The following is a 12,133-nucleotide window of genomic DNA, read 5'->3' as shown; positions in this document are numbered from 1 at the left end:
ATTAATTTATAATATGCTAACAGCACTAACTTTAACTAAATGTGACCTATTCAATGGTTTGTCAATACAATACATTGAGCTGGGCTTTACATGAGAGGCCATAATAGTTTATTTGATTAAGATTTGTTATTAAAATGTTTTATGTTTCTTTATTTTTCTGCCTTTTTCAGCATTTCTTTGCTTTTTGCATTTTGACAACACTGCGAACATTTAGTTTCTTGCACCATCTAGTGGCTGCAGAGGAGAATAAACTATTATTATTCAGCATCAAGTTGTCCTTTGATGGGGTATTTATTGCTGATTGTGTTTGTGGAAAAGTGAGTAAATGTTGTATTAAAGCTCTACAGGTCTCAAACAAGACAGAACACAACCTGTGTGTACACAACTGCTGCAGACAGAGAAAAACAACAGGCTGCATTTCACAAGAAAATACAATGATGTGAGTAAAAACACTCTCTGAGAGTTGTGGGACTTTACCAGCGCAGGGAGGAGCGTACACTGTACACGTGGATTTTATGAAGCTGATTCTGAGCCAAAATCCTTAAATATGGATGTTTTTAGGCCAAAAAATATGTAGATATTGAAAGATGTATCCAGCAGAATTATATTCTTCAAAGGAAACCGCATGTATAATTGTTAAGATATAAAATACAGAAAATAAACAGTTAAAGTTAAATGATGATATAAAATGTGAAAGGAATGTGGTATTTTAGGGTTTGTGGGAGATTGAGATAAAGACGTGATACACAGAGCAACTTCTGTGACACCAGCAAAAGAAACCTCGACATGGAAGTAACCAGTAATCAGTAAAATCTGACATAATGAAAACTAAATAAATATAAATAAAAATGTTTAAACTCATGACTTTCTCTTTTTTTTTTTTTTACACTGGGATTTACAAACATTGGTATTTATGGCAGGAAACAGGTTTTGCCTCGTTTTTTAAATCAGCTTTATCGACTAAAAGGTTAAATAAATGTGTGTAAAATTTTTTTAATAACTATTAAATAGGCTATAAATTATCCTCACCATTGAAATTAATGCAAAATAACATGCATTTTGAGCATTTAGCATTGACTCTTTATCTCTCAGCACCTCCAACCTCACACACACACACACACACACACAGAGATACACTAAAACAAATGATTCCCCTCGTACGTCTCAGATTTTAGTTTTTGTTCAGTAAAACAAACTTGATTATTTTCACAATATTAATAAAGTGACATATATTTCACATACATGTACAACGTCACAAACATTCAAAGCACAGTGAAGGTAAAATAACTTATTGCATCCGTTTAAAAACATCATATCTTTACAATCACAGTGAACTTTGACATTGCAATTGATGAAAAGGGTTTCTATAAAAAAAAAAAAATTATTGTAGATATTGTGTAACTGACAAACAGGCATAATCTCATACTGTAGAAACAATTAAAAACACTGAAAATACACACAAAAAGTTAAGTCATAGTTTGTGGCACTAAAAATATTCAGATCCCGGCAGTGGAACGTGCTTTGGTTTCCTGGATAAAACTTAAGTACCGCAGCTTTCTAAAGATTGAATAAAACAATCTTCTATAAAGATTGTTTTGCAGAATACTGCTGTTATTAAATTAAAAGGCTTTTTTTGGTGCATTTTTATATGTGAAAAGTGCTTCTTTTGGTCCTTCTGGACAGCCTAGAAGTGGTCAGAAAACAGATTCACCTGCACTCAAAGCAAAACACTTTAAAAATCCTTTAGCTTCAAGCGTGTGGTTTGTTCGTAAAACATTCGGTCCCATTCTCCTTCACAAGAAAAACTTAAAAAACACACTAAAAAGATCACAAGTTGATTTGTTTTGGTCTAACCTGAGGCACCGTGTAGTCCAGGTATTACACAATAACTATAATAACTGGTTATAATGTAAATGTTACTTTCTGTAAACATAATCACAACTTCCTGATTTTGGTAAAGGCAGTGAATATCCAGCAGATGTTGAATCATGTTTTTCTTTAACATCAGTGCAAATCTGTTCACACACGCTACTTTAAAAAATGTTCATAAAACGGGTTTAAACTGTCCCCAAACAGAAACACAGGCTCATATTATTGATAAAAACTATGCAAACACTGTAGAAACCAAAACATCTAAATTACTCTTGATAAAAACTGCCCTGGTCCAATGATATAAATGTTACATTATCCTGTAGATACACCTCTCACATTAATATTTAAGTGTGAATACTGCACATATGTATATTTTATACATCAATATACAAAAGATAGACCCCTAAAATCTCCATTAGTACAATGAGTTCAAATGTCTCTTAAAGCCACTTTTTTGTTTAATGGATGCATTTGTTGCATATTTATATGTTTTATATGGAGATGGACCTGCTCCTCTTCTTCTCGGCCTCGGCCCTCTCCTCCTCTGTGACGGCCCATGGTTGGATCTTCCCGCTGCCAAATATAGTGTAGATGAGAGCACCGCCGACGTTGATCCCCGCTGCCACCCAGAACACCTTCCTCCAGCCCGCCAGGGTGTGCTGAAACCAGAGGAGGACGACGAGGGGACTTTAGTTCTGTTACTTAATACGTACAGTATGTGAAATATCAGTGTAATATACAAGTTACTGAGCAAAAAAAACATTTAAGTATCTTCCTTGCAAATATAATTTACTTTTCTTTCTTCCTTTAGTGCTACTTTTAGACATTTTGTTCCATTTTATTTCATTCTAATTTAAACCTACTACAAGGAGTTTTTAACTGGTTATGAAACAGTACATTTAATACTGATGCCTCTGTATGACCGACATAAACAAACAAGACCATCAGCATTGTTCTTAATGGGGGCGCCAGAATCAAAAGAAAATTAAAGGTCCTTATTGCTGCTTTAAATACATGAATATTTGTTTATATGTTAAATGTTTTTATTGTGCAACCCTGTATTGAATATAAATATAGCTAAACCTTGAACCTCAACTCTTCTCTTTTGAGTTGTTTTGATTTTACTTAATGGTTCATGATTTGGAGCTCTGGGAAGGAAGGAAACCACCATAAGTCAATTTATGGCTTATTGGAAACTGGGAACTATTATCTTATCACCACAGTGTGACTCGAGCGCTTTTATTGCTGATTATTTAGGCATTTATTCCATTGATTGGCAGTATGATGTCACCTTGTCACCTCCTGCAATTTAAAGTCCTCTCTCATATAATAAATGAAACTAACCTTTAGAGTCTTTGACGTTGTTTCACAGTTAATCTAAAATATGAAACTGTTCAATGCTGCAGCCAAAGAACGTTACTAATATCAGATAAATCAATTATCTCTGAAATGTTGTGTCTGTCTACTCTTCCCAGATATAGTAACCAATCATTAATTACAGACTTACATCCTTAGTGAAGTATCCTGCAACAATAGGTGCCACGACTCCAGGAACGGTCCCGAATGTGTTGGTGATTCCCAGAAGGAATCCTGCATACCTGCAGGAAACAGGAGCAAATATTCCTCAGTATTTTATTTAAAATACAAAGACAGTGAAAGGAGGCAAAGACAGAGTGAGTTATTAAGCTTAAAATGTACGACTTTCCATGAAATAATGAATAACATTACAATTACTATATTTAATTTAGTGTATCACACATACTGTACACAACAGTCTTAATTTAGGAGTCAGGAGAACCAAAGCTGGATGATTTTACTTAAAGTGTATCCACATCATATTATATTCATTCATATATGTGTTTTAGTCTTGATTAGAACAGAAACAATTAGTAATTCTGATTATCAGTGAATTGTTTGTCAATTTCCATGAATTATAAAATACAGTATTAGATTTCAGGTTTAGTTCTCTCTGTTTTATGTCACTGTAAACTGAATATTTTGGGGTTTTGGACTGTTGGTCCAGACATCTGAAGACGTCCCATTGAGCTTCTGGGGAACTGAGCACATGCAGCCTCAGTCCCAATAAGGACTGAATTTGTGAGAAAATGTTAATAAATGGACATAAAACAAACTCATATTGCACCTTTCTACTCAAAGAGTTTTACACTACATGTCACATTCACTTTTCACAAGTAAGGAAAGAGTATAAATGGTGACACCCACCGCGGAGCGATGTCTATCTGGTTGATGAAGACTCCGGAGGCGCTGATCCCTCCTACGGTTGTGGAGAGTGTGAGGAAGGTGACGGTGAGGATGTGGCTGCAGCCGGCGTAACTCACAGCTACGAGGAAAGCTGCCGGCGGCAACAGACCTGCAGGGAGGAGGTGACATTGAAGTCTCTTTACTCTGTTGTATCTGGATATTATGTGTCAATATTTCAACACAACAAACTGAATCTACACCAGAAGAGGGCAGCATTACTCCATTCAATAACTGAGTCATTGTAATTTGGTCTAATGTTTTTGTTCTGTAATGAATGATCTTTATGGATACTTTATATTATATTCAGTGCAGAGCAATAACATTACAGAGCAACTGATAAACTGTACAACGAACCCAAAGAGCATTAACTACAGGAAGTTTGTGTAAAATGATACAATATTCTCAGGGAATAATCTGTTAAAAATGAATCCAAATCTGCTCAGAGATGAGTTTCTATCTTATATCTGTATCTTTTTCTAATTATCTGTCTGTATTATGTAATTTTTGGTCAGTTTTAACAATCATACAGACTGAATCGGCTTCTTTTTTTAAGTTTATGTCTTGAATGAATACCAAAAATTGTTCTTTCTTCACAGAAATTAATACAATGCTGAGATATATTCCTATTGTATATTCTTACAAAAGTTTTAATTACACCCCTTAAAATCAAAAACACCTTGTGACCCCCAGACAAAGCTATGGCGACCCCTAGTGGAGGTCAGGACCTCCAGGAATCAGTGATGTGCAGGATACATTTAAATAAATATTACATGATTGAGTACATCACCACTTTATATACAAGTGTCCTATAATGGAAGAATACTCATATTTGAACATATTTGAAGTTCATTTGTACGTCAGCAGGTTACATATTGATACTAAATATCGAGTAAAACTACATGCTGCCTTGTTTTAAAAAATAGTATGAACTTATATGCTTTATTTTGGGCCATTAAATGAATCTAGAAGAGTAAAACTCATTGTTGGTGGCTGTAGGTCAACAGTATTTGAGCTACAGTACATTTAATGTTGTGTTACTTGAGTGAATTGACAGCCAGCAGTTTCACGTGTAATCAAATTGCTCTTTCGTTACTTACTGCAGACATTCCTGCAGAAAGTCTTTTAGCTTTTCGAAGAATCTTTTAAAACACCTTGTGAAAAATAACTGATCTTTGATAAGTGCGTCTTTCCATGTCAATAATAATTGATCCTCCCATCAGACTCTATATAATGTCTAACACTGTAGTTTCCCTCTATTAGACAATGGAGAATACAGAGCTGTCTGTATTTGGACATTGTTTTGCTCTTTGTGCTCACACACAGTGTATTTCAAATAAAATGAAATGTTATTATGAGATTAAAGTTAATGCCATCCATCCGTATTATGTGATCAGAGGAGGAGTTCTGGCTGTTTGCATGATGAAGGTGCACACTCACACACTGGGTCAGAGCCAAGACAATACTGTCAACAGTAAAATACAGACTGCACTTTATACAATGAAGTCAAACTCTGCTGCTCGACTGTAAATCACTTCTCTTTAACGTCCGTTAACATAGCTCAAGTTCTCGAACAGTCAGTGGTGAACAAAGTCAATATATTGATGTACTTAAGTGAATGTTGGTGGCACTTGCACTCAACTTGTGTACTTCCATTTTACGCAGCTTTACTTCTACTCCACAACAGCTGAAGGCAAATATTGTACTTTTTTACTCAATTACATTGCACAGCTTTAGTTACTTTTTAGATTACAATTTTCATACCCTTCCTGTCCAGGGAAAAACACAGATCTCCAAACGTGGTGATTATGATTTTTTTGGGATAAACTGATGGATTAAGTGAGGAAATTGTCCTACTTATTGAGCTAAATTAACTATTTAAAAACCCTCTTGGATTATCTGGAAAATGCTTCGTCACAAAGCTAAAAAAAAAGCAGCGACGCTACAAACATATGATGATCTTATAGAGTATGATGCATTGCTGTAGAATAAATTACCCAACAGTATATAAAGTTTAAATAAGATCAACCTTATACATCTGCGCAGTAAATGTAACATACACATACACAAATACATATAATTAAAAACACTGACAGGGACAGTTTAAGATTTTTGCAGATAAGACTTTTACTTAAGTCAGAACTTTTACATGTAACAGATTATTTTCAGTGTGATATTAGTACTTTTAGGATCTGGTGACAGTCCAACCACACACAAAAAGCCCTCATGCAGCACAGGTGTACACAAGGGCTAATACACAAAGAGGATCTGAGAGGTTTCCTTACCCAGGATTGTGAAGAGCTTACGAACGGTGGTGACGCTTAACAACCTCCTCTCGATGAGGAGGTCGGCTACAACACCCGAGAGCGCCGATAACAACCAGGCACCGAGGTACGGCAGAGCAGAGAGGAAACCGTTCTGGACAGAGAGAGACGGAGAGAAGTTGTCCTATAGTTGTTCTATATTTGTCATGTAACAGTGAGCTAGTGTGCACAAACCCAGGACTCTGAAACTGAAGCAGCTAAATGTAATTCAGCTCTTTTATTATTACTAGGGCTTCTTTTTTACATGGAAGAGAGGAACAAATAAATCCAATTCTCACCGATTTGAGGTCAAAATGCATGATGTTGTTCATGTAGGTGGGCAGGGAGGTGAGCAGGGTGTAGTAGGACCAGTTTGAACACATCTGGGTCACTATGATGGCCCACAGAGGGACCGACAGCAGCATGGGCACCAGGGGCACGGACCAGCCATGACCTGTACCCTGCAGTTCAGATTAATGACAAAAAACACCACACATATAATGAGAACAATCCTTATTTCTCACAGGTTTTAGGATGCAGTAAGAAAGATTATTCAACATTCAGCTGAGGGGAAGAGAAAGTAAAACAAAGAGAACAGTAAGGGAAATGGAAAAGGGAAGTTTGAGTAGGAATATTAAGAATAATGTGACACTGCAAGCAGTAAAACTCTCCCTTATGAAGTAGAGAACCAATTCAGTTTCAGTACATCCAAAAACTCTCTTGCTTCCTTTTATCCGACAGCTGGAATGAAAGTGTTGGAGGAGAAACTGTACGAGCAGACTGCACTTAACCAGAGTTTTATATCTCATCAGCAAAGAGGAGCTGCAATAAAGCGTCTCAGATGATATTATCTTCTTCTGGTCCTCTGGTTTATAAACAGTTACCTCTTTTTCCCATTTGTAATCACTAATAATAAATAGTTTTTTGAGCTGCAGCACAATAGAAAATGAAGAGAAAGGTTGAGAAACACGAGATTTGGTGTCATAGTCAATAAAACGTTGGTTAATGTTTCATATGCACCTGAGGTCCAATGGAGTTTATGATGTAATCTCTCTCCTCTTTGCTGATTCGAGGATCGGTGCGAGGATCATCTGACACAAAAATAAACCAAAAGACTGCCCAGAGGCAACCAGCACCTCCTGACACAGAGACGGAGAGAAAACCTTTAATTGCACAAGGTGGTGAGTAATTAAAGGAACGGTGTTCACTGATCGCCTGGTGTCATAGTAATACTATCACAAATGCCGTTAAAATACTGCTAATGGTTAAATAAAACGTATGGTGTAACAACAACAAGTATCATTTAATTACATCTGACTGCATATTAATCAATTATATCAGATCAGAAAAAAGGACGTCATGTTGTCCCGGGAACTATAAAAAGGGCCAAAAAACAAAGATACAGTGGGACAATTCTGGGACAGTAGAGACATTTATCACGACAAATTAAATTATTAAGTCATGGAATATATATAATGTATAATAATATAAATATATCATTTTAATTGTTAGGAGCTCAAATTTAAAAATCTGAGTTGTCACCAGCACAAACTCTACGCTGCGTCCTGAACACACTTACACAAGTAAAATCAATCACATAAAGAAAGACCAGTGTTGCTAACATGGCGACTTTCTCGCTAGAATTACCTCTTAGCGACTTTATTTCTAAAAAACTACCAGGAAAAACAAGATTATTCAAATATATTATCATAATTCAGTCCCACGGCTCTTCTGCCAACAGCGCCTGGGTCTCTCCCTCTCCTCAGTAGGTGTGGTGTGTGTGGCGCACGTTTGAAATTTTTCTCTCACTCTTTGTCCAGATCTTTGGACTATAGTGTTCCTACAGTTTATATGTGAACAGTTTGTTTGAGCTTGTAAATATTTAAATAGGCTGTTTGATCTTCTCGCTGCCTTCCATGGCGGGCCAGAGTGAGTCAATGAAGAGATCTGACTTACTGAAATAAAGTTGTTAAACTACATTCATTACGTAGAAAGAAACCAGAATAACCTTTTTATTAGCAATATACTGTAAATATTATCTTAACATTTGGGACAATAGTTGAAACTAAAAATCAGCTGAAGAAAACAGTTAATTCTGGCTCCACCCCTCTCTTGTGGCAGCATTTACCACCCTGGTATCTTTCCTGTGAGAGACTAAAGTGTGTCGTGATGTATATGAGTATGTGGTTGTATTTGGGTTCGTGTGTGTCTCCCTCACACTCACCACAGATGTAGAAGACAGCGGGCCAACCTAAAGTCTGGCAGATGTAGCCGGTGAGCGGCAGAGCCAAAAAGGCCCCAAAGTTGGCCCCAGATCCCGACAGGGTCATCAGACGAGAGCGCTCCAGAGGAGGAGCCCACCGAGCCCACATCGCCATCATGGCCGGGAACGTCACACCCTTTGAGATGGAGACAGGCAGTCAGACGCGCAGAGAGTGAGACAGGCATCCATTACATAATGTGGATGTGTAGCAACAATGATTTCAAAAGTTTCCTCTGCATTAATACATCTGGGATGCTATAAAATGAAGCTGAAATTATCAGGTTGTTAATCAATTAGTATAGTGTTTAGGTACTTTAATACATAAATTATGCAATATTATGTATAATTCCTAAAATAAGTGTACTGTAAGTTCAATAAACCACATTTTATATTCAATATTTCTATTTTTAAAGATCCTCAGTGAAGCACAGAGTGCAACTTATCAAAAAAGACAGTTCAATGCAACAACAATGCTGTTAATAAGTGATGAGAAAAAACTGATGGTGTCCCATTAATTCAGTGATGGATTCTAAGTTAAGTATTTTCCTTAATAAGTCAGACACTGATGGCACAGCGCTGTGTTCTCCATTCAAGCATTTATTTTTAATGCTTGAATGGATTAATGAAAAAAGTTTGAGAATCACTGGATCAGTCAATTCATTGGCGGCTATTTTAGTAATCAATTAATCGTTTAAAAGGACCAGTGTGTGAGATTTAGTGTTTCTAGAGTAAGTGTTTAGTTTGTCTGTTCTGGGCTTCTGTAGATACAATAAATTAAATTATTCTAAGGTAACGAAAACACAACAATTCTTATATTCAGGTATTTATACACTAATGAAAACATACTTCTGCCAATACACCCTCCTAAATCTTACACACTGGACTTTTAAGAGCTTTATTTGCTGACATTTTATTTGTTAATCAAGAAAATAATCAGCTGATTAATCAATTATGAAAACAATTGTTGTAGTTTGAGCTCTATTGTAAAAACAACTGAAGCATCACAGGATACAATAAATTAAAGTCTTAAGTGAGTTAAAGAAGGTAATCAGGATAATCAGACATCATTGATCTACTGTATATAATCTCTTGGATACATCGAGGCTTTTAGAAGAATTAATTTACCAGAAACGCTACTGAACAATTTAGTAAATCTTGTGTAGCCTCATGATCAATGTCCAATTTCACTAAAAGCCAATATCTGCCAGATTTATCTGCAGATGAATGAATATGTTACTCAGTTATTGTTGTTTAAACTAGAGATACACAGACAGAAACCGTGCACACAATAATGCAGCTCAACACACACTCTCACCTCTCCAAAGCCCTCCAGCGCTCGCAGTGCAAACAGCCAGTATGAGCCCAGCTGTGCAGCCAGGGGGGTGAGCAGAGTGAGGGCCGCGGTGCCCAGAACACCCACACCCAGGAACACCTTCCCCCCGTAGTGACCGGACAGGTAGCCCCCTGGGATCTGTGTGCACAGGTAGCCGAAGAAGAAGGCCCCCAGCAGCCAGCCCTGAGTCTCCGAGTTCCACGGGTACTGAGGGATCTGGGGACAACAGGGAGGACAGGGAGTGAGTATTTAGGATAAAAGGCATTTAAAACATGGGGGGAAAAGGAAGGAAACACAGTTGACTCTCATTTAAATCTGGTTTAAGGTGAGTTTATCTCATCAAATGTCTTGGAACAACTACCGAACTACACACAATATATTTAAGAATTAGCAAAAGGAAAAATGCTTTAAAAACACCGTTACCCCCTCAGGTTGTGGGAAAGTATCACTGGCGTTTTCCATCCCCGGTGGCATCGGACAGGCGTGGAATACGGAGCTGTTCTGGGCTGGTTTGGGGTCAGTGGAGTTCACCATGGCCACCATGGCGACACTGAGGTTGACCCGCAGGCCGTAGACCACAGAGAAGCCGAAGAACATCAGGAAGGCCAGGTTGAGGCGAGCCGAGCAGCACTGTGGAGGGACTGTTCACACAGAATACAGTGATATTTACATGCTGTCTGTTTGTTTTGGGGGGATTTATTTTATAGTGACAGCTGAACATAGACAAGAAATGGGAGAGAGACGGGATGATAAAGCAAAGGGCCACATGCTACTGTAGTAAGGATTCATGCCGGCTCCACCAGGTGAGCTACCAGGGCGCCCCACAGTCGGGTTTCTTTATGGGTCAAGAAAGTTATCCTACTTTTTAAAGAACTACGTCTTCATTAGCTAAATAAAACATTTAAAAACATATTGAATCAACTTAAAAACACATCAGAAAACAGCTGATAGAGTGATTTGACAAACTAATATAAACTACATATAAAGAAGACTTTCAGTTAACAATTGGTCACATAAAACAATAAAAATACATTATATTCAGACAGTAGTTGGACATAGTTTACAGACCCACTAAACTTTTAACTCTTTTAACCTTTAACTTTAACAGATTCATTATCAGACCAAAAGGTTTTATAATTCATATTATTAGTGCTGCCGGGATTTTGACCTCTTCTATCAAACACTGACTTCAAGCCACATAAAATATCAATAACATATACTAACTTGTTGCCTCGTGTTTATCCACATATTCAAAGAGATGTCGATCAATTTGAAAGTTAAAGCAGTTCAATTTTATCTAGATTTTGATCTGAATCTGAAAATATAGCAAACCTTTTATTATGTGTCTTAACCTGGAATCATTGCAGCTTAAGGGTCAACTCTAGCTCACTCAGCTGTTGCCTAATTTATCTTTATTTCAGTAACATGTGATTTCACTGCAGCCATTTGATGGTCAGCAACCTCATTAAGATCTTACGTAACAGGTAATCTGTAACCAGTGAGGTGCTGATGTGTATACGACAGCTGCAGAGAATCTGCTGAGTAACCGGAGTGACAAACCTGTGACAGAATGAACTAACAAAATAAATAGCGTGTTGTTCCACGCTGGGAACAGACGCAGAGACATTACACTATTTATTTGTATTTATGTTATTATATTATTATTTATGTTTACATCCAACAAAACAGAGACAAATATGGATGGAAAAAGATTCAAATTGAATATTAAATGAGAAAATTGGACTGCTGGTGAAGTGCACTTTTAATGGTTTTCCTGATTTTATATAGACTGAAAATAACTGTTAGTTCCAGCTTTACATCTCATTTTTTGTTGATTCTGGCGGCCCCTGTGGACGAAAGCGTTGGTCTTTCAACTATCATATGTGGAAATAGCCAATCTTTTCACTCTTTTTTGTTTCTGTAGGTCATATAGAGGCATCAATATTAAATTTAGACTGTTTCCTAACCAGTTAAAAACTCCCTGTAGTATGTTTAATATCCCTCTAACATTACAACTGATCCATGGGGTCTTAAAAATGTCTTAAATATGTTTCTGACAGGTCTTAAAAAAGTTAAGTTAAAGTTGCATTTTGTCTCTCTTTC

At 36.9% G+C, this 12,133-nt stretch overlaps 1 protein-coding gene across 1 annotated transcript in view; it reads right to left on the bottom strand.

Annotated features, from left to right (window-relative positions):
- Nucleotides 1-1,149: 1,149 nt before the first annotated feature.
- The window catches only part of si:ch1073-513e17.1 (sialin), a gene marked incomplete in the record, with an annotated part of 14,453 nt that continues 3,469 nt past the window's right edge, over nt 1,150-12,133 (bottom strand). Inside the window, 9 exon segments of the mRNA XM_035681685.1 lie at nt 1,150-2,531; nt 3,380-3,470; nt 4,096-4,243; nt 6,417-6,549; nt 6,734-6,895; nt 7,455-7,573; nt 8,659-8,833; nt 10,013-10,246; nt 10,454-10,671. Of these exon segments, the coding sequence (XP_035537578.1) occupies nt 2,364-2,531; nt 3,380-3,470; nt 4,096-4,243; nt 6,417-6,549; nt 6,734-6,895; nt 7,455-7,573; nt 8,659-8,833; nt 10,013-10,246; nt 10,454-10,671 (1,448 nt within the window).

This window comes from Morone saxatilis, unplaced genomic scaffold, assembly GCF_004916995.1.
Source record: "Morone saxatilis isolate NCDOM2014 unplaced genomic scaffold, NCSU_SB_2.0 Contig9, whole genome shotgun sequence".
NCBI classification, from domain to species: Eukaryota; Metazoa; Chordata; class Actinopteri; family Moronidae; genus Morone; species Morone saxatilis.
This window is presented reverse-complemented; position numbering and strand designations above follow the sequence as displayed.